Source organism: Geotrypetes seraphini, chromosome 11 (genome assembly GCF_902459505.1).
Source record: "Geotrypetes seraphini chromosome 11, aGeoSer1.1, whole genome shotgun sequence".
In the NCBI taxonomy this organism is placed as follows: domain Eukaryota; kingdom Metazoa; phylum Chordata; class Amphibia; order Gymnophiona; family Dermophiidae; genus Geotrypetes; species Geotrypetes seraphini.
This window is the reverse complement of record NC_047094.1, coordinates 119,646,926-119,670,177: the sequence shown is the minus strand read 5'-3', so window position 1 is coordinate 119,670,177 and position 23,252 is coordinate 119,646,926. Positions and strand designations below refer to the sequence as shown.

The following is a 23,252-nucleotide window of genomic DNA, read 5'->3' as shown; positions in this document are numbered from 1 at the left end:
ACCCATTTCTGCCTGGTGCTTCTGCTCTAAAGAAATGGCTGCCAAGACTGCTACAGGGCGTTCCAGCAGCCATTTTGAGATTTGAGAGACTTCCTCCTGCCCATGTCAATTCCAATCCTCCATCAGCAGTCATGCAAGGCCATTTCAACCGGAACCAGCTATGTATAGGAGTAGGAACACTCCTGCACCTACTATCCAGCAACGATGAGGCAGGACAAGGAGGCAGGGTTTTTTTTTTGGTTGGGTAGGGGGAGCATGTTCAGTTTCTGCCAAAACCAAGCAGCTAATTTCAATCGAAGATTAGTTTTTAGCAGAAACTGAAGATCCTGGTTTCGGCCACACCTCGAATATTGTGTGCAGTTCTTGTCGCCATATCTCAAAAAAGATATAGTGGAATTAGAAACGGTACAAAGAAGGGTGACAAAAATGATAAAAGGGATGGGTCGACTGCCTTATGAGAGGCTAAAGCGGCTAGGGCTTTTCAGCTTGGAGAAGAGACAGCTCACGGGTGATATAATAGAGGTCTATAAAGTGAGTGTAGTGGAAAGGATAGATGTGAATCGCTTGTTCGCTCTTTCCAAAAATACCAGGACTATGGGGCATGTGATGAAACTACTAAGTGGTAGATTTAAAACAAACCGGAGAAAATATTTCTTCACACGTGTAATTAAATTCTGGAGTTCGTTGCTGGAGAATGTGATGAAATCAGTTAGCTTAGCAGGGTTTAAAAAAGATTTGAATAATTTCCTAAAAGAAAAGTCCATAGGCCATTATTGAGATGGTTTGGGGAAATCCACTGCTTATTCCTAGGATAAGCAGCATTGAATCTGGATCTAGTTGGGTACTTGGGACCTGGGTTTGACCACTGTTCGGATGGACCTTCAATTTGTCCCAGTATGGCAATAATAATAATAATAATAATAACTTTATTCTTCTATACCGCCACAATCTTGCGACTTCTAGGCGGTTTACAACCAAGGTAGTTGAACATTCAGCGAGTTACAATATGCGGATGATCAGAGGAAATACAGAGTGCAGAGATTTTAAGAAAGCGAAAATGTAAATATACAGTTTGCTGAGCGCGAATATAGGTTATACAATTTGCTAAGAAATTTCTGAGAGGACCTGTTACGAAAAGGTCACGTATTACAAAAAATACAGCGAAAAATTACAATATGATAATAATAACAGTTTATATAAATCACAGAACCGTGAAGTTCTATGCGGACTTATGAGGGGAGAGAGGGAATGGATAAGAGATCGGGAGGACCTTTATTGTGGAGAGAGAGAAGAGCGGGACAGTTTTCTAGGTATTTCAGGAACAGGTATGTTTTTAGGCGCTTCCTGAATTCCTCATAAGTGGCGAGTGAAAGCAATTGATCTAGGTCTTTACCCCATATGGCTGCTTGGTGTGAGAGAAGGTATACATGGTGTTTTTTCAGTTTGCAACCTCTAACTGGAGGGGAAATGAAGTTTGAATGTGTGCTTCTCTTGCATATGCAACACCTATGGTCTTATGTGAGCCAAGTATAGGACACAATCAAGCCATTGCAACATCACTGTATGTGACTCTTAGGCATTGGTGGAATGAGGCATTATGACATCACAATCTCAGTTCTGGAATGTTGCTACTCTTTGGGTTTCTGCCTGATACTTGGGACCTGGGCTGGTCAAGATACTGGGCTTGATGGGCCTTCAGTCTGTCCCAGTATGGCACATCTAATGTTCTTAGAGAATTAGCCCAATAGGATACACACATTATACCTTCATTTGAGCAGGTGTGAAAATATATGTCTGCATTGTGTGCTGCTGGGGCTAGGAAACACCTATATTGCCTTTATAAAATACGCTTCAAATAGGTGCCTTTTGGATTTCTCTTATAGGTTCCAGTTACAAAATTTTCTGCTGAACATAAGAACATAAGCATCGCCTCTGCTGAGTCAGACCATAGGTCCATCGTGCCCAGCAGCCCGCTCCCGCGGCGGCCCTCCAGGTCAAAGACCCATTAGTGATCTTTTACATACATATTGCCTTGTATAGTATCCCTCCAACCATACCCCTCAATTCCCCTTTCCTTCAGGAATTCGTCCAATCCCTTTTTGAACCCCAAAATCGTACTCTGCTCTACCAGCTCCTCTGGAAGCACGTTCCAGGTGTCCACCATCATCTGAGTGATGAAGAACTTCATAGCGTTTGTTCTGAATCTGTCTCCCCTCAATTTCCTCAAGTGCCCTCTTGTTATTGTTACCCCCGCAAGTCTAAAAAATCTGTCCCTTTCTACCTTGTCTATACCCTTCATGATCTTGTACGTTTCTATCATGTCCCCTCTAAGTCTCCGCTTTTCCAAGGAAAAAAGCCCCAGCCTCTCCGCATATGAAAGGTTTCCCATGCCTTTTATCATTTTTGTTGCTCTTCTTTGAACCCTTTCGAGTATCGCCATATCCCTCTTGAGGTACGACGACCAGTAGTGAGCGCAGTACTCCAGGTGCGGGCGCACCATCGCCCGATACAGCGGCAGGATAACTTCTTTGGTTCTGGTAGCGATACCTTTTTTGATAATGCCCAACATTCTGTTCGCCTTCTTGGAGGCCGCTGCGCATTGTGCCGCCGGCTTCATTGTTTTATCCACCAAGACCCCCAAGTCCTTTTCAAGGTTGCCTTCCCCCAATACATTTCCTCCCCCCCCCCCCCCCCCATCATGTAGTTGTACATCGGGTCTCCTTTCCCTACGTGCAAGACCTTACATTTCTCTACATTGAAGCTCATCTGCCATCTATATGCCCAATCACTCAGCTTGCTCAAATCCCTTTGCAGTTCTTTACGTAGAGTATGCTGTAAACAAACTCCTCTTTAATCTATTTTGAACTGTATTTTTAGATAGCAGAATGTAGGGAAAAAAACAACCCATACAAGGCTGTGAAGATTTACAAGGCACTGAAATAAGCACACACACAAAAAATCCTACCGCCACACATGAAAATCTGGTTACATTCACAAACACCCAAAACAAATAGACTGCAAAATGCAAACTTATACAAATGCTTCAAGCAAAAATATTGCATGGCATTTACAACCCACCCCCAAACATATGTTACACTAGCAAACAGATTACAGATGTCATAACAAGTGCAGGCAAGAATCCATACAAACACCATAGACATAAGCTAAAATACAAACACACACATTGACATTCTGTACTTAGCTGCACGTTGCAAACCTGAGCCAATGGTTATTTTAGAACCTTCTCCTTTACTGGTGCAGATTGCATTAAGATGTTTTCAGAAAGCCATTGTTTGCACATGGAGATCTGCCCCATTTTACAAAGGGAATACAGGTCTCGGGGTAAACACTTCAGTCGGCTCAGATTTATAAAGAGGGCTCATTTGGGCCAGGGCTTTATACGAGCAATTAAGGAAATAATTCTCATTAATTCCCTGTTTGTTTCCATCTCCAAAATGGAACAAAAAAAAAAAAAAAAAAAAGTTGCTGCTTCACTACTTAATTGATGGCATTGTAATGTATACTTTTGGAAAATGCAAGGCTGTGGAGAAATAATAACATAAGCGGAGTCTCTGCTGCATCAGACCAGAGTCCATCGTGCCCAGCAGTCCGCTCACGTGGCGGCCCATCAGGTCCAGGACCTGTATAGTAATCCTCTATCTATACCCTTCTATACCCTTTTCCTTCAGGAAATCATCCAATCCCTTCTTGAACCGCAAAACCGTACTCTGTCCTATCACGCCCTCTGGAAGCGCATTCCAGGTGTCCACCACCCTCTGGGTGAAGAAGAACTTCCTAGCATTGGTTCTGAATCTGTCCCCTCTTAATTTTTCCAAATGCCCTCTCGTTCTTGTATTTATCGAAAGTTTGAAGAATCTGTCCCTCTCCACTTTCTCTATGCCCTTCATGATCTTGTAAGTCTCTATCATGTCCCCTCTAAGTCTCCTCTTCTCCAGGGAAAAAAGCCCCAGTTTCTCCAATCTTTAGGCGTATGAAAGGTTTTCCATAACTTTTATCAAATGTGTCGCTCTCCTCTGAACCCTCTCGAGTATCACCATATCCTCTATCTATACCCCTCTATACCCTTTTCCAACAGAAAATTGTCCAATCCCTTCTTGAACCCCAATACGGTACTCTGACCTATCACATCCTCTGGAAGCGCATTCCAGGTACCCACCATCCTCTGGGTGAAGAAGAACTTCCTAGCATTGGTTCTGAATCTGTCCCCTCTTAATTCTTCCAAATGCCCTCTCGTTCTTGTATTTATCGAAAGTTTGAAGATAAATTCCTCTCCACTTTCTCTATGCCCTTCATGATCTTGTAAGTCTATCATGTCCCCTCTAAGCCTCCGCTTAGAGTCAGAGTCAGATTTTGTAGAGTTGGAGCCCGATTCAGTAAAAATGTACCGTCTCCATCTTAGGCCCCCCCCCCCCCCAGTTTATTGCATATTTTCATTCAGATTCTTTGTTCAAACTTAAGACCATAAGATTAGCCATACTGGGTCGGACTAATGGTCCATCTAGCCCAGGATCCTGTTATCACAGTGGCCAATCCAATTTTCAAAAACATGGCAGAAACCGAAATAGCAGCAATATTCCATATAGAATCCCAAAGAATAGCAAGATTCCAGAATCCCCAATAGCAACATTCCATGCTATCAATCCCAAGCAGTGGCTTCCCCCATGTCTGTCTCAATGGCAGACTATGGACTTTTCCTCCAGGAACTTGTCCGAACCTTTTTTTTTTTTTAACCCATCTGTGTTAACCACTGTTACAACATCCTCTGGCAACATTTCCTCCTATTGGTTTTAAAAGTATTTCCTTGCAACTTCGAGTGTCCCCTAGTATTTGTAAATTTTTGGAGTAAAATATATATATATATGGTTTTTGTAGACTTCAATCATCTCTCTCCTTCAAATAAATATATTTTGTGGTGTATTAGAATTGTACATAAAGTAATATGCTTCTGTAATTAATTGACTCTCTCTTATATTTACTATACATAAGGAGTCCAGGGATGGATAGTGGTAAAAAAAATACTCGTCCAAGATTTGGGGTACTGACTCCACATGTAGACTGCTATCATGAAAAGTGCCAACATTTGTACAGAGGAGACAGACGACTACAGTGCAGGCAGCCTGCCTTGGGGTTTTTTGTGGGTTTTTTGTTTTTTTTAGAAAACATGCATCCCGATTGGCTGGTTAGACAGCGGTAGGACACCTACCGCCACATACAATCAGGATGCCATTTATCGAATTTGGCCCAAAATGCGCATTCCTAAAATGCAGCGCCACGAATACGCAACTGACAATTCTATAAAGTGTGTGCTGGAATGATCAGAACACTCATGCCCCTCCCCCTTGCAACTACACTGCAATTTTCAGAATAGCGCCTAAGTGCACTTAAGAGTGTATCTGCCTTTTCAGCACCCTTTTGGCGCTTAACTACCATCACAGCATGCAAGTTACATGACGAACTGGCACCTAGTTTTTGGTGCACTATGTGGCATTAAAGGGATAAACACCCCACCCCCACGCCTAGACATAAATCAAGATTATGCACATGGAATGCAGATTTCAGAAATCAAATATTACTCCTCCTGGGGCACCATTATTTTGTAGCACAATTTCAGACCCGTGTAATAAGAGCATCTATCCAGAACGTTCTGCCATGTAATGATCCTAATTAGAAGGTTTCACTCTCTATCATCATTTATAGTAATTACTGGTTTCTCGTGCAATCCAATTAGCTTTTTTACCATACATTACACATCTCATCACCAGCAGTAACACCCATACAGGACTGTTAATAGGCCTTCTACTGCAGAGCTTACTAAGAGCCGCCTGAGGTTATTACATGGTAGACTTCTTTTATTACATATATTTAATATCTCTCTGACCGTTTTCTGATGCTTGGCCTCTGCAACATCTATATATCTGTAGGAATACAGACAGCCCTTTTTATTTATATACCACTAATATCCCAAGCGGTTTACATTGACTAGTAATCGCTACCAGCAGTTGGGAAGGGGTAAAGGAGACACAGAACAGCAGCCTCTGCCCTATGTCAAAACCGAGACCCTCATTTAGCAAAAAACGCTGCAGGCTCTGCCACAGAGCTTCCCAACTTCTGCACGCCACAACACATAGAACAGAGTAAAATGAAGACAGATGAAGGAGCATCCCTTCTCCCAAGCTTGTTTTGAATTCAGATACAATCTGTCTCCATCTCCACCGGGAGGCCGTTCCACAGAGTCGCCACCCTTTCCGTGAAGAAGTGTTTCCTCGGGTTACTCCCGAGTCCACTTCCTTTCACCTTCATTCTCTGCCCCCTTGTTCCAGAACATCCTTTTAATTGAAAGACTCACTTCCTGTGCATTTAAACCATGGAGATATTTAAATGTCTATCAGATCTCCCCTCACTCGCCTTTCTCTTAAATTTTGCATAATGAGATCTTTAAGTCTGAGCTCATGTGCTTTTTGACAAAGACCACTGACATTTTGCTGCCCTCTGAATGGCTCCATCCTATTTTCATCTATCTTTTTGAGGGTTTGGTATCCAAAATTGCACACAGTATTCTAAATGATGTCATCTCCTTTTTCCTGCTGGCTATTCTTCTCGCTATGCACCCCAGCATCAACTTTTCTACCTATTTTGCCACTTCAAGATCACCATATTCCAGTGGCATAGTAAAGGGGGCGGAGGGGACGGACTGCCCCATGCGTAGTCTTGGTGAGGGTGCTGGGCGCCTCCCCACCCTCCAATGCCATGCTCACACCCTCCCTTTCCACCACTGTACCTCTTTAAATCTTTGCCAGCACGAGTAACTTCTCTGGCCTGCTGTTCATGCCGGCCTGGATCCCCTCTGAAATCGATCCCGGTACACGGGATCAGGAAGTAACATCACAGGGAAAGCCAACACTGACATGAGCAGCAAGCCAGAAAAGCTGATCATGCTGGTGAAGATTTAAAGAGGTATGGGGAAGGGGGGGAGAGGGTGCAAGTGTAGCGTGGGGGGCGTGGAAGGAGCAGGGGGCAGAGAAGAGGGTGCGGGGGGACACCACAAGCCCGAGTGCCTCATACATAGTAACATAGTAACATAGTAACATAGTAGATGACGGCAGATAAAGACCCGAATGGTCCATCCAGTCTGCCCAACCTGATTCAATTTAAAAAATTTTTTTTTTTTTTTTTTTTTTTTCTTCTTAGCTATTTCTGGGCGAGAATCCAAAGCTTTACCCGGTACTGTGCTTGGGTTCCAACTGCCGAAATCTCTGTTAAGACTTACTCCAGCCCATCTACACCCTCCCAGCCATTGAAGCCCTCCCCTGCCCATCCTCCTCCAAACGGCCATACACAGACACAGACCGTACAAGTCTTACACAGACACAGACCATACAAGTCTGCCCAGTAACTGGCCTAGTTCAATCTTTAATATTATTTTCTGATTCTAAATCTTCTGTGTTCATCCCACGCTTCTTTGAACTCAGTCACAGTTTTACTCTCCACCACCTCTCCCGGGAGCGCATTCCAGGCATCCACCACCCTCTCCGTAAAGTAGAATTTCCTAACATTGCCCCTGAATCTACCACCCCTCAACCTCAAATTATGTCCTCTGGTTTTACCATTTTCCTTTCTCTGGAAAAGATTTTGTTCTACGTTAATACCCTTTAAGTATTTGAACGTCTGAATCATATCTCCCCTGTCTCTCCTTTCCTCTAGGGTATACATATTCAGGGCTTCCAGTCTCTCCTCATATGTCTTCTGGTGCAAGCCTCCTATCATTTTCGTCGCCCTCCTCTGGACCGCCTCAAGTCTTCTTACGTCTTTCGCAAGATACGGTCTCCAAAACTGAACACAATACTCCAAGTGGGGCCTCACCAATGACCCGTACAGGGGCATCAACACCTTCTTTCTTCTACTGACTACGCCTCTCTTTATACAGCCCAGAATCCTTCTGGCAGCAGCCACTGCCTTGTCACACTGTTTTTTCGCCTTTAGATCTTCGGACACTATCACCCCGAGGTCCCTCTCCCCGTCCGTGCATATCAGCTTCTCTCCTCCCAGCATATACGGTTCCTTCCTATTATTAATCCCCAAATGCATTACTCTGCATTTCTTTGCATTGAATTTTAGTTGCCAGGCATTAGACCATTCCTCTAACTTTTGCAGATCCTTTTTCATATTTTCCACTCCCTCTTCGGTGTCTACTCTGTTACAAATCTTGGTATCATCTGCAAAAAGGCACACTTTTCCTTCTAACCCTTCAGCAATGTCACTTACATACATATTGAACAGGATTGGCCCCAGCACCGAACCCTGAGGGACTCCACTAGTCACCTTTCCTTCCTTCGAGCGACTTCCATTAACCACCACCCTCTGGCGTCTGTCCGACAGCCAGTTTCTGACCCAGTTCACCACTTTGGGTCCTAACTTTAGCCCTTCAAGTTTGTTCAACAGCCTCCTATGAGGAACTGTATCAAAGGCTTTGCTGAAATCCAAATAAATTACATCTAGCATATGTCCTCGATCCAGCTCTCTGGTCACCCAATCAAAAAATTCAATCAGGTTCGTTTGGCACGATTTACCTTTTGTAAAGCCATGTTGCCTCGGATCCTGTAACCCATTAGATTCAAGGAAAAACACTATCCTTTCTGCACCACTGCCGTATACAACCACACAACTCCTGCCCCTCTTTCATGCGCATAAAAGTATTTCACACCCTAAACTCTACTGTTCCTTTTGAGGTTTGCATTACATCTTTGCTACCAAATTCTAGACCATTCTTCAAGCTTTGCTAGTCCTTCTTCATGCTATCGAGAGACTTTACCCAACTGTAAATTTTGGCATCATCTGCAAAGAGGTAAACCTTACCAAACGGCCAAAAAACTGGGGCGGGAGAAGCGGTTTTGACGAAAGCTATGTAACCTTACTAGGAAGACGTCCTACCACTTTCCTAAATCTACCTTTGTGAGCTTCATCTAATTAGGTGGAACCGAATAGTCAACCAAAACTTCAGTTGATTAGCCAGAAAAAGTTAACTCTGTAGCTTAGTGGTGCTTTGAATATCTATCTCCGAATGTCCAAAGGTGGGACAGGACACGTCCTGAGAGAGTCCATCAGTTCCAGTAGTGATTACTGCTGGGTAGACCACTAGCAACCTGCTGAAAGAGACCCATATTTAGGTACCTGGTGACACTGCAGTGTGGTTCAGATCCCGATACAAGCTACTGCTGTTGGCATATTTAGGTCTCTATGGGTTGGCCCCCCCACCCCCCCAAATACCTAACAGATTGTCTTCCTCAGTTGCGTTCCTCGGGACTTGTCTATTCCCTCAAAAAAAATAGATGAAAATGCAAACAATGAGAGCGGGAGCGTTTTCCTGTGTTGGTCCTGAGGCATGGAACAAGCTTCCACAGTATATATGACAACCAGGGGATCTAATGAAGTGTTAAAAATTGCTAAAGCGTCATCTCATCTGTGTGATGAAGGTTGGTTGAAGGGGCAATGCTGGTTTGGCACATTGCGCCCGATTCTTTGGGTCTTACTGTATGGGACATTATTTTAGGCTTAGTATTTTGTGTTCGATTTATTTTGCTGTTTGTATGTTGAAATGTATTATAATTTGAGTTTTGCTTTGTATAAGGCGAACAATAAATAAAACAATACAATATAAGTATTAGCTCACTAAATAACACCCACGTGCTGATATAACACAACATCTCACTTACGCAAAATGATGATGAGTAGGGCAACCAAAACAAGACCACTAATCACAATGGCAGAAACTATGATGGCGATATGCTTCCTTGTTTCTATGTGCAAAAAGAAAAACAAAGATACGAGTTACAAGTCATAAAATATATACATATATCGCTGGCCACAGTATGCAAATCTCTCAAGCACAGCACTAAAATTTCATAGCTGAAAACACTTTAGAAACATGATGGCAGATAACATCTGTAACATCCACTATCTCCTCCTTTCCCTATTGGCTAAGGCTCTTTTAACATCCACTATCTCCTCCTTTCCCTATTGGCTAAGGCTCTTTTAACATCCACTATCTCCTCCTTTCCCTATTGGCTAAGGCTCTTTTAACATCCACTATCTCCTCCTTTCCCTATTGGCTAAGGCTCTTAACTAAACTAAACTAAAGTTTAACTTTCAATACCAAGTCATCATTCTGAGAAGGCTCGACTCAGTTTACAGCAATTAAACAGGGAATGGTTTAAAAATGATAAATAGAAGATAATAGCAAAATTTCAAAAGAATTAATTTTCAAAATGTTTGGCAAATAAAGATTTATGGAAAAATTGAAATGAACTGGAACTCCTTAAAAAAAAAAAAGTTGAGATAATTCCAGAGTTGAGGGAGTTTAAAGGCCAAAGATTGACTGAAGATCTTGACTCCTTTAATCCCTTTTTTAGGAGGAAGGAAGAGTTTTAACATTTGCATCTTCTCTTTCTATAGGCTAAGAGTCTTTACACCTGCATCGTGAGGCCATAGAACTTTATGGTTATAGAAACATTGTAGCATGATGGTAGATAAAGTCCAAATGGCCCATCTAGTCTGCCCATCTGCAGTAACCATTATTTCTTCCTCTCTCCGAGAGATCCCACGTGCCTTTCCCAGGGCTTTTAAATTCAGACACAGTCTTTGTCTCCACCACCTCTTCTGGGAAATTGTTCCATGCATCTGCCACCCATCTACCACCCTTTCTGTAAAAAAAAAAACTTTCCTTAAGATTACTCCAGAGCTACTCCGGAGCCTATAACCTCTTATTCACGATGAATAGGCAAAAAAAAAAAATTGGCATTGGTGGTCTTCACCTTGTCTTTGGGCCTTTTCTGAAGGTTTTAGGAGTCCATCTGGACCTTCTTCTTTAGACGGAAACTCAGATCAATATTTTAAATCAAAAAGATTTTATGACACGGTGACAAAATTCATCACCGTTCCCGTCCCCACGGATAACCGCGGGAAACCATCTTCATATCATTCTTTAAAGAGAGAGGGAAGAATCAGAGTATGAATGGCCACAATCACTGACCCGCAAGCTTTGCTCTGAAGAATGCTGGTGTAGAAGGACTGAGGTTGAAATAGACACTAGAAAATGACAAGGGATTACTTCCCGCGGTTATCCGCGGGGACGGAAACGGTGATGAATTTTGTCACCGTGTCATTCTCTAATGGAGACAGCTTCAAAGAATTAGATACCATTTCCACCTAGATCAATTTAAAATTCTATTACAGTTTGATTACCGTTAACAGCCCATAACTGGGCTGTCTTCAGAAAATTCACTTTTTAAATGGCAAACTCTTCAAAATACTACAGCTAGGTTGCTTTACAATGTGAGCAAATATGAGAAAGCTAGTCCTTTATTATTTATTTACTCAGATTTATTGACCGCCTGTGAAAGATTCAGGTGTTTTCCCTAGGAAAAACTGTCATTTTACCTCAGGGTAGCAGAGGGCGCTGGCCCAATTGAGGGTAAACTACAGAGCCCAGGATGCAGAGCTCTATGGCTGAGCTCAACCCTTATCCAGCAGGTGACAGTAAAATGCCTGAACAGGCTACTCTGCTGATTCATGGGGTGGGACTCAGGCAGGAAGAGATTCATGTGCCCAGTCTAGAGAGGCTCCCAAGGAGGAGAGGTCCCTGGGAGAAAGACTTAAGTGAGCAGAGGGAGCTCAGAAGAACTGCCTATGTGAGATGGTTAGTTTTGGGCTGAGGTCTATGATAAGCCAACTATATTACTTGAATACTGGGAAAGCTGGGAAATTGACCTAAAGCTGAGGTTCCTGAAATGAATGCAAGACATAAAAGTTAAAAGTTTAAAAAAAAACTACAAAACCACATCTGCAGGTGTGTGCTTCATGAGCTGTATCATCAAAATATATTATACTAGTCTTATAGCCCGTTAAATTAACGGGTGCTAGAATATATATGTGTGTGTCTGTCTTTATTTCTTTTTCTCTCTCCTTAGCCACTTTCTGTGTTTCTATCTATCTTTCTTTCTTTTCCTTGGCTGTCCACCACCACCCTTTGTCTGCTCCCCCTGTTCATTCTCCCTTCCTTTTACCTCCCCCTGTGTCCTCCCCCACCCCATCACTGCTCACCTTATCCAACAGCAGCCCTTTTCCCTTTATTTTACCTCCCCCCTCTTCCTGCTCCCTCGTCCATCAGCACCTCTTCCTGCTCCCCCTGTCCAGCAGTAGGCTTCCCTTCATTCCCCCCCCTGTCCATCAGTACCTCTTCCTGCTCTCCCTATCCAGCAATATGCAGTTCAACAGCAGAGAAAGAGAAAAAACACTATACACTTTGGAATATGAAAAGAAAGCAGTCTACTTTTATTGTCTGGCCATTTTATTCATGTTTATCCCAGTTTCTGCTCTCTTCTCTCAATTTTCTTACCAGGGTTTGCAGTCTATCTGGCTCTTCTCTCATTCCTGTCTTCACTTCCTCTCCTACATCCATCTCTGACTTTAACCTTATCTTTCAGTTTTCCTCCATTTATTTTTCTGCATCTCTATATGCTTCTATTTCTCCAGTTGTTTGTTTTTTGGGGAGTTTTTTGGGTTTTTTTGTTGTTGTTGTTTTTTGCTAACTCCTCCCTTCCAGCATCTTCTCTTTCTCTCTCTTCCCCCTTTATTTTCAGTCTTCTAACAAGTATCTGTCTTGCTCCCTCCATCCAGTATATCCTCTCCCCTCTTTCCTCCAACACCTCATCTCTCTCTCTGCCCATCACCTTTTACTCCTTGCTTCTTCCAATGGAGTCGCAAGTCAGGCCTGACATATAAAGCTGGAAGCCGATTCCTCCCGGAAGCAGTCCTCCATGTTGTTTGCCGGCTGCTGGAAGGAGGGGGGAGGGTGTCAGATCAAAAGCGCGTCGGGACAAAGGCTCGCCCAGACAATTGAGCGCAGCGCGGAGGCGCGCACCGGGTTCCCCAACAAACCCCCCCCCCCGGTCGGAGCCCCTAAAAACTGTAATTTTGTTCGGCGCATGCCTCCGTCTTGCGCTCAGTTGTCGGCGCGCGCCTTTGTGAGCAGCCCTGCCTTCGGTCCTGTCTCGGTCCCACTAAACCGGCTGGCAATAACGAAGCCAGACATCACGGGGGCTTTCCCTCTTGCTAAATCGCTATAGGCTTTGCCAGTCTCGATCCCGCCCCTCAAAATCAGGAAGTAACTTCAGAGATGGACAGGATCGAGACCGGCAGAGCCTTTAGCAATTTGGCAAAAGGGAAGAACCCATGGCATCTGGCTTTGTTATTGGCAGCCGGTTTAACAGGGACAGGACCGAAGGCAGGACTGGTGAGGAGCAGAGGCTGGAGTCGGGCAAAGGAGGAGACTTACGTTTGAGGGACGGCAGGACTCCGCGTTCACTCCCTCTGTGACGGTTCGTCTTCCGACAGTGACCTAGTAAGCGCGCATGCGCACTCGTGCGGCCACATCCCGACAGAAAAGGGATCAGGGAACACGTTTCGCTACTGCGCATGGGCGGGCTAGCATTTTATTATTTAAGATAATAATGAAAAACAAAAAGGTCTAAAAACCACTAGTCACAAAAATGTTAAATATAAACCCTCAAATTATATGTGAACAGGGAAAGCAACACTTATCTCAAATGGTAAAACCCGTGAACTAGCGCTGGTTGAGAATGTGCAACTCCCAACGCCCTTCTGACAGGAGAAATAGGTGTTTCAATCTGTCTAAAGAAGATCTTCCTCAGGGGGTTTTGGTGCATACATATGTCTTTATTGAGTTTCCTGTTTATGTTTTTTTCTTTTCTTTCATTGTAGACGGGCAACGCTGGTTATCACCCCCTGAGGAACCAGCATAGGTTCTAGGTGCCGTGAACACCCAAATATTGTCCTACAACGAATACCCAGATCTAAATTGGCTGGCAGCAGTCCGCATCTAGACGTCAACAGTGCTCACACGCCACACTGCACCCAACAATTTAGTTCAATTTTCTGTCTGTCTGTCCAAATTTGCAGATGCTGAAATGTTGTGTTTTCTCCAAGTCCAAATAACCTTAGATTGGCTTCTAAAGGTTACACCCAGTCCTCCTCAGTAATATTTATTTTAAAAATTTCTATATATAAGAACATAAGAGATGCCGCTGCTGGGTCAGACCAGTGGTCCATCATGCCCAAGCAGTCCGCTCACACGGCGGCCCTTGTGGTCAAAGGCCAGTGCCCTAACCGAGACTAGCCCTACCAGCGTACGTCCTTGTTCAGTAGGAACTTGTCTAACTTTGTCTTGAATCCCTGGAGGGTGTTTTCCCCTATGGAAAGCGTTCCAGTTCACATTACATACATAATTTAAAAACAAAATCATCATGACATACAAATAATCCTAAAAATTATTTTAAAACCTTATTAAAAACTAACACCATGAAAAAAGTGATCGTGAACGTTTCATCAACTTTGTAAAAAAAAAAAAAAAAAAAGGCAGTTATTGACCAGAAAAAAGCATCTACAAATAGCTGTCTAGAGTACTTTCCTGAACATACCCTTTTCACGGCAGATATGTTCTATCAATAAAGCCATTAACCTCTACATACCCATGAAATTATTCAATTCAGTTTCTCTTATAAGTGTTTTACAACAAGCACTGAAGTAAAGCCACTTATTTTACCTCATTGGAATGACTACGAGACGGCATTGTATTTTCCAAAACAGACAATATTTTTATTGTTAGTATAAAGACTTACAAAATTACAGCAGCAAAGGCATAGCAGAAAGAAATATATTGTCAGTTCAGAATATGCAATGGAGAGTAGAACTTACACTGATATGCCTAGCAGGGGGCTAAATATTTCTTAGAAGGTTCGATACCTCAACTATCCTTCCCCTCGCTAAAAGGCATTTCCCCACACAGGAAAGCTAGGGACCTCCCTCCACTTCAAAATCACTGAGCTCTGGAACAACCTTACCTCCCCTCTTCGGAACTTGAGCTCTCTCCAAGTTTTCCGCAAACATCTGAAAACCTGGCTTTTCTCAAAAAATGTAAGTCTCCCTCCAACTTAGGAATCAAGGAAACTCTTATACCTTGGCATCCCAAGTCCTCTAAATTTTCTTCACACTTCTACCTCTAACCCTCTGCTGTAGTTCCTTCCTATTTCTCCTACTGTAAACCGCGTCGAGCTCTACGAACGTGGAGATGATGCGGTATACAAACCTAAGGATTAGATTAGATTAGATTAGGGACCTCCCTCCACTTCAAAATCACTGAGCTCTGGAACAACCTTACCTCCCCTCTTCGGAACTTGAGCTCTCTCCAAGTTTTCCGCAAACATCTGAAAACCTGGCTTTTCTCAAAAAAATGTAAGTCTCCCTCCAACTTAGGAATCAAAGAAACTCTTATATCTTGGCATCCCAAGTCCTGTAAATTTTCTTCACACTTCTACCTCTAACCCTCTGTTGTAGTTCCTTCCTATTTCTCCTACTGTAAACCGCGTCGAGCTCTACGAACGTGGAGATGATGCGGTATACAAACCTAAGGATTAGATTAGATTAGATTAGTATGCCCCTGGGCTGTCGGGGGCGGGGGGGGGGAGGGGCGGCGCGGCGCTGGAAAGGAAGATGCATGAGAGAAGGAGAGGCGCTGGTGCCAACTGAAGACATACAGGATGTGCCTTTCACCGCGCGAGGCATGTCCTTTAGGCAGTCAGCTGGCGCCTCTCCTCCTCCTCGGCATCTCACGGCACATCTGGAATCTCAGGTGGCACACAGTTTGCAATACACTGCTTTAGCCATTTCTTTAGTGTTCAGTGTAAAATATTCTAAACACCGCCTTCTCATTCTTCTTTCTGCAGGTTTTTCTCCCATCCCCTGTGTGCCAGAATCAGAAAGAATACTTTTCTTCTGACTCCTGCTTAGAGACATCACGTCTTTGAACTTGTACATACCGTGGATGTCTTTTCACGCAGTAAATCTCAAGCACGTCATACAGTAGAAACAGGGAAAAATAGAAAAAAAAAAAAAAAAAATCTTACCACAGATCACATCAGAGGAACTGGTACCACTCTCCTTTTCCACCATCCCCAAGTTCTCACATCTAAGAAGGAAAAAAAACTTATTTTAAAAAAATTACGTGACAAACCCAGTCAGCAATAAGATAGCCGATTCTTAAGGACTGCCAGCAGAGGGCAGCATTTGCAGAGAAACCAGTCACTCAACAGTTATGAGTGTATCCAATCCTTCACATCATTAAGTCCTCAGCAAGCAGGCTCAAATATTTATTTTTATTTATTCTTCTTAATATGATGACAATGCACAGGGAGTAGCGATATCGTGTTACAAATTATATCCAAATAATAGGATGAATCACTTTGGGGGGAGGGAGGCTCGGGATGGCAGAGATTCAAACAGAATAAAAGCCCTGTTGGAAACAAAGTGCAATGTGGAGCCTTTAAAAACTAAAAATTCCCATGTGTGATGGGGAATAGTGGTGGTGGGGGTATAATACCTGTTCAATCTGGCAGATGAAGAGAGAGAGATAATGAAATGCTAATGGAAATTAGGAGAGCTAACAAATCTGGGAGATTTCAATTAGTGCAATATTGATTGGGTAAACATCAAAAGGAGGATACACTAGGAAAGTATCCAGATGCTGTAAATTTACAGTTTCCAGAAAAAACAAATGCAGGTCCTGGTGCAAGGGCTAATAGTGGTGGTACCACTTGTTACATGACCAACAGAAGGTATTTTCACTCCATCATACTGTGTCTAGCATTAGTGGTGCATTAATAATAGAGAATGACACGGGGACAAATTTTTCCCCGCCTCCGCAGAAACTCATTTTCCCATCCCCGCGAGTTCTTTTCTTGTCCCTGCCTCATTCCTTCAAGCTCCGTCCTCATCTGCATAAGGCTCAAACATTTTAAAATCATAAGTAGGGGCATTCTGGAGCTCAGATTGTGATGTCATAATGCCTCATTCCACCAATGCCAAAGCTCTGTCTTCATCTGCACAAGCCTCAAACACTTTAAAATCCTAAGTAGCAACATTCTAAAGCTCGGACTGTGATGTCATAATGCCTCATTCCACCAATGCCTAAGCTCTGTCCTCATCTGCACAAGCCTCAAACCCTTTAAAATCCTAAGTAGCAACATTCTAAAGCTCGGACTGTGATGTCATAATGCTTCATTCCACCAATGCCTAAGCTCTGTCCTCATCTGCACAAGCCTCAAACGCTTTAAAATCATAAGTAGCAACATTCTAGAGTTCAGATTGTGATGTCATAATGCCTCATTCCACCAATGCCTAAGCTCTGTCCTCATCTGCACAAGCCTCAAACGCTTTAAAATCATAAGTGTTCGAGGCTTGAGCAGTTAAGGCAGAGCTTGCAGGAATGGGGCAGGGACAGCAACAAAACTCACAAAGATGGAATGGGGAAATTTAGTTCCTGCGGGGATGGGGAAAAAAATTTGTCCCCGTGTCATTCTCTAATTAATACCTCTTCAGACATCTCTGACAATACTTGGAGTTAAAGAAAAAAAATTAAAATGGCAGCATTGCCCTTGCCCCTCCCATGTGACCAACCCCTTTAGATTTATACATACAAATATGAAAACGACGCAGTTTTGCTCCCCTCATTCCTCCCTATTAAATGATATAAGGGTGCATGCTTTTATTGGAGACCTACTCCGTATTCAGCATTTTACATAGCTTATATATAGGAATAACACTTTCTTAGTTTTTAAATAGTTCTGTTATTTTAAAAGGTTTGCCTTTTTAATATATTTATTTTTGAAAAACAATGCGTCGGGGGACCCATCTTGTGCTTATAGATCACGGAAGCATTTTAATTGCAAAAAAAGAGAAGCAAAAGAGGTGACCTTGGGGCTCAATCTTTTGCTTCTCTTTGTTCTACCCTGAAGAGGTAGAATCTCCTGTTTGCGTGTAACATTTTAATTGCAGCAGAAGTGATGATCAAGAGGGAGAGAGATAGTAAGTGCTATTTGGCAGCTACCTCCGAGTGTGTTTTTAAGACACCTGGCTTGGCTTTTACTTGCTCGTTTTCAGCGCTTTCATCCAGCCTGGTGTTTGCATTCAACCGACCGTACCTCACTTCAAAAAGCAGGTCTAAAAGGCCTACGATTAGAGGCCGACAGCATTGCGATGCGAGGTCCTGACTCTGCCCCGGAATGCTCTATTTTCCTTTTTCTGCTTTCTTTGCCTGCTTAGTCCTTCTCAGCGGTGCACTATGAGAGTACTAGGACCTCCGCTATCTCTTTTATGGGAGTAACCCCCTACTACCAAAAACTCCACTGGCTACCACTAGAAGCAAGAGTGCTATTCAAATTCGCCTGCCTTTGTTTCAAATCTGTCCTTGGCATGGCCCCGCTATACCTGGTCTCCCACTTTAAATTCGATTGCTCCACAAGACCCACATGTAGAATAAAAACCTGCCAATACAAAAGATTTCTAAACAGAACGCTAGCCTTCCAAGTCAACAAAACAACTGGCTAGGCAACTTCATCAAACTCTCCTCATCCTACCTTAACTTCAGAAAACTAATTAAAACAAACCTGTTCGACCGTTTTGTAACCAAGAACCCTTAAACCCTCTACTGCACTCCTTTTCACATCTTCTTGTATCCCCACATTGTAACTTTATGTAACCAAAATCCTCACTGTTATTTTTCCTTCTTCGCTGTATCCAAAATCTCCATTGTTATTTTCCTTCGCTGACTGTCCAGCTCTTCTTGTTGTAAACCGCCTCGAACTACTATGGCTTTGGCGGTATATAAAAATAAAATTATTATTATTATTGCCTCGTTGCGAACGATACCAAAATCTGCAATCGGGTAGACTATCAAAGACAGGACCCATAGATCTCGGAAGAAGGGTAACAAGGGCGAGCGGAGCCCCTCTCCAGCACCTCCCTGCCGCGTGCACCACCCTTCCCCCGCACCTTTTTAACTTCAGCAGAGAGAGCGCCGAAGTTGACGCATGCAGCACTTCCTAGGCGCGGGTCCCGGATGTGGCGTCAGAGAGAGCCCCGAAGCCGACGCGGGCAGCAAGTTGGTGGGCTGCTTGCACCGAAATTAAAAAGGTACGGGGGAAGGGGAGCCGGCGAGCCAAGCAAGACCATGCCCAGGGCACACTGCCCCCCACCCCCCCTTCCACCACTGGATCTCGCTCCAACTTGTCACAGCTTAACTCATGCTCATGTTTACATTCTTATGGTTTCTACAGCATCCACCAAGTTCCAAACTTTCTTCTCTGCTTCACTGCTCCTACGCTGAAAGGAATTCTGTGAACACTCCGGGCGGCAGCAGAAACTTCTACTGTAGCTTAGTAAAAGGGAGGTTAATTAGTAAATTGGCTTCAATTATGAGCTTTAGCAAGCTAGAATTGGGGAAAAAAAATAATAATTAATTGGGTGAAAGGCGTTTATCTTAGGTGCGAGTCTACAAAAGACAAGCATTTAACACCAGAGTAGGCCTGTTTATCTGTTTAGAGGTGGAGAAGGACTTAAGCGCCACTGGGCAAGATTCTCTAAAGGACTTAGGTGCCTATAAAACCCTGGCCTACATTACAGGTGCCCAGGTTTTAAGTTAGGCCCAATTCTGTAATAGGCACCTAAGAAGGTGCATTCCAAGCACCCACCACTCGTTCTGTTTCACACAGCGAGTGGTGGGTGCTTGGAATGCACTCCCGGAGGAGGTTGTGGCGGAGACTACTGTACTGGGGTTCAAGCGCAGGCTGGATGCACACCTTCTTGCATATCATATTGAGGGATACGGTAAAGTCGGGTCTCCAGAAAGGAGTACCTAAATGGGCCGCCGCGTGTGCGGAGCACCGGACTAGATGGACCTCGGTCTGATCCGGTGAAGGCATTTCTTATGTTCTGAAGTGTGACTGACAAAATAACCTGTCTTTTTTAGATACCTTTTTACAGAATTTCTTTCATTAGGTCTGCATAGTGTTTTTCTTCACTGTAATTCTTTCTAGCCTTAAACAATGAACAAATTCAAAATATATCAGCCCACTTTTAAACTGCTTCAATATCTTCGCTTAGAGAAGCAGAATATCATCTCTTCCCGCCTTAGAAACACAGGATCTTACGTCTCGGCGTTTCCTCTTTTGACCAGTAGAAGATGGAATCCCACATACCTGGTGAAGTTGTGGCATGGCTTCACAGAGGATGAGATGTCGGAGAAAGTGCCGGTAGGGCAGGGTTGACATTTGGTGTCCGAAGATTGTGTAGCTGGGGGAAAGAACCAAGACTCAGAGGTAAAAAGATGGTTTTCTCTCTAACCTTTCATATCTACGCCTCAGACCCTCCTCCTTTCTTTCAAAAGATGCCTTATACTACTACTATTAATTAGTGGTACCTCAGTTTACGAGTGCACCAGTTTGCGAGTGTTTTGCAAGACGAGCAAAACATTCGCAAAATCAGCACTTCGGAAACCGAGCGTGCCTCGACTTGCGAGCAGCATCCCCCGTGATCTGGCACCCTTCCCCCCCCCCCGATCTGAAGTCCCCAGACCCACCCGAACCCGCTTTTTACTGCCATCTGGGCCTCGGCACCGGCACCGGCATGTCCTGTGCATTGGTGCCGGTGCCCGAAGATCGGCCTCCTCTTCTTGCTGGGCCTTGAGCATCTGCGCATGCTCAAGGCCTGCGAGTTCACGTTCTCTCCGAGATTCTCAAGGCCCAGCCGAGGTATTTGTTGGATAGCATTCAGCCACATGAGCCAAACGTGAGTGGCATTTAGCTACTCACGCTGATCTGGTTATTCCAACAGTGAAACAACTGCAATTGTCTGTGTCTAGAGTTAGCATGTTTTCGTGTGTGGGCCCTCAGTAGTAGAATAAGCTCCCAGGGTACTTACGACAGCAAACAAATTTGAGCAATTTTAAGAAAATGCTGAAAATAAATCTCTTCTTTAGGATGACATACGAGGCCTAAACTGGTATGTGTCTAGGGGAGGCGCTGGTAGCCTCTTTGCGATTTTCATGAGGTTTTATATTATTTGTATGTGTTATGATGTTTGATATTGTTGAAATGTGATTTGGATTATGTTTGTATCTTATTGCGACCCGCCTTGGGAAAGGTGGGATATAAATAAAACTATAAACTGTAATTGTTTTGCCCAGACTAAAGCCAGATAAAGAATGAAGGGGTCACAGGTCAAGCGCTCAACCTTCTTCATGAAAAGTTATACTTTATTTCATCCCATCCTCCTACCATTCTCCTCATTTTTTCTTCTATCTGACGATCTTGGATGGTTCTCACCTTCCTGGATGACGCCATATCCCGGGGCACACGGTGTATTTTTCACACAGGTTGCACACTCTTCACTGGAGCAATGTCTACCAGCCTCGCAGTCGCACACGGCATCAGCCGTAGAACTCCCTTTGGTCTTCACAATTAAACCAGCATCTAAACAACAGCGACAAAACATAATTCCAGATAAGACTTACCGGCTGTTGAAAATAAGCTGGAGCCATCAGCTCTTGCAGCTTTAACTTCCAGATGCTACAGCCCTGAACGACCATTTGTGCTGCAGGGTGGATGATTTCTCCCAGAACCATTTTGTTACACAGGCTCTGTCTTTGAACTGCAAGGTTCTAGGACATTGAGAATATCTGGGTACCACCCTCAGCCAGCAGTCGCAGAGTTCTGGGATGACCCGAGTGTCAAATATTTTAGAGCAGTGGTCTCAATCTCAAACCCTTTGCAGGGCCACATTTTGGATTTGTAGATACTTGGAGGGCCGCAGAAAAATAGTTACTATCTTATTAAGGAAATGACAATTTTGCAAGAGGTAAAACTCTATAGTTTATACATCTTTCCTTTAGGCTAACAATAATATTGTAATGTATATGATCAAGAAACTGTTTTATTTTACTTTTGAGATTATAATAAACATACCAAGGGCCTCAAAATAGGATCTGGTGGGCCACACGTGGCCCCCGGGCCACGAGTTTGAGACCACTGTTTTAGAGGAAAACAAAAGAAACTCATACTGTGATCACAGTAATGGTGGACGTGACAGGCCTTCTCCTGGTTCCACGTTGCCTGATACTCTCCATTGTTACACGCTGTGCACTGAGTGGCTGTTGATTCGGTGCAGTCGGATTCTACTTTAGATCCTGACAAGAACCAGAACAGGGGCTGATTAGTTTGGGGGGAAGCCAGCTGGACCAAGGCAGAATTCTGTAAGCATCAAGCCTATTTATTCATTCAAATCAGATTGCTCGCCTTTCCCATATACACCAAAGTAATAGCAACTGAATTTAAAAACTAAAAGTACCGAGAGAGATTTCCATCATAAACACGAGGAGCTGTGAGGAACAAGCAAAAGTAAGGAGGAAAAAGGGAGTGGGACAGGACGATGGACCTTCCATCAATCAAGCAAAGCCAATGGCCAAAACCAAAGCCAGCAGGATACTATTAAAACTGTTTATTAATATCCAAGTCGAACAGTCAGAACCCAACACAGGACTGTGTTTCTTTCACAAGTGCCCTTCAATAGACACATAATATAACTTTATTCTTCTATACCGCTATAATCAAACAATTTCTAGGTGGTTTACACAAAAGAAGGCTGGACAATCAGCGAAATACAATACAAATAATTAAAATACAACAAGTTTCTTAAATATGTTCAATGTAAAATTTTGTTAACAGTAATATCCACATTTAGGAAATGAATTTATCAAACAACGCTGACTTAAATAATTACTTTTCAAAATGCACCATAAGACAGCATAACTCCACCAATGCAATTACCCCACCAGGACTGCTGCTTACGTGCTTGAAATGCAAGAGTTCTATCCCAAAAAGTCCTGTATCTGCAGCCAGTAATTTTTGGATAAGCAAATAGATTGGAATTCCTAGTTATCCTCATTGGGTTGTATAACACAAAATGAGATAAAGTTGGGGCAAATCCCCAAACCCAAAGAGAATTTGAATAGTACTCGTGCCTCCCTGGAATTTTTCAAATGTTTAGCGTTATTAATATACAAAATGGTCATCTTTTGGTGAACAAGACTCAAGCTTTCAGTACCCCTGATGCAGGTGTATTTTCCATGCCGAAACACAGTACAATACTGTGTTGGGTTCTAACTTTCGACTTGGATATTAATAAACAGTTTTTATAGTATCTTGCTGGCTTTGGCTTTGGTCATTGGCTTTGCATGATTGGTGAAAGGTCCATCATCCCGTCCCACTCACTTTTTACTCCTGGTTTGTCTGCGTGGGTTTGTATCCCGCTGGACTCTTTGTGGTCCT

The 23,252-nt window shown here is 43.4% G+C and overlaps 1 protein-coding gene across 3 annotated transcripts in view; it reads right to left on the bottom strand.

The window, feature by feature from the left end:
• The window catches only part of CD40 (CD40 molecule), a 56,129-nt gene that overhangs the window by 15,494 nt on the left and 17,383 nt on the right, over window positions 1–23,252 (bottom strand). For all 3 annotated transcript variants that reach the window (XM_033914295.1, XM_033914297.1, XM_033914296.1), the window contains exons 3-7: window positions 21,986–22,111; window positions 21,252–21,398; window positions 20,127–20,220; window positions 15,999–16,060; window positions 9,732–9,815 (exon numbers count right to left, since the gene is read on the bottom strand). In XM_033914295.1, the coding sequence (XP_033770186.1) occupies window positions 9,732–9,815; window positions 15,999–16,060; window positions 20,127–20,220; window positions 21,252–21,398; window positions 21,986–22,111 (513 nt within the window). The remainder of the gene's footprint in view (window positions 1–9,731; window positions 9,816–15,998; window positions 16,061–20,126; window positions 20,221–21,251; window positions 21,399–21,985; window positions 22,112–23,252) is intronic.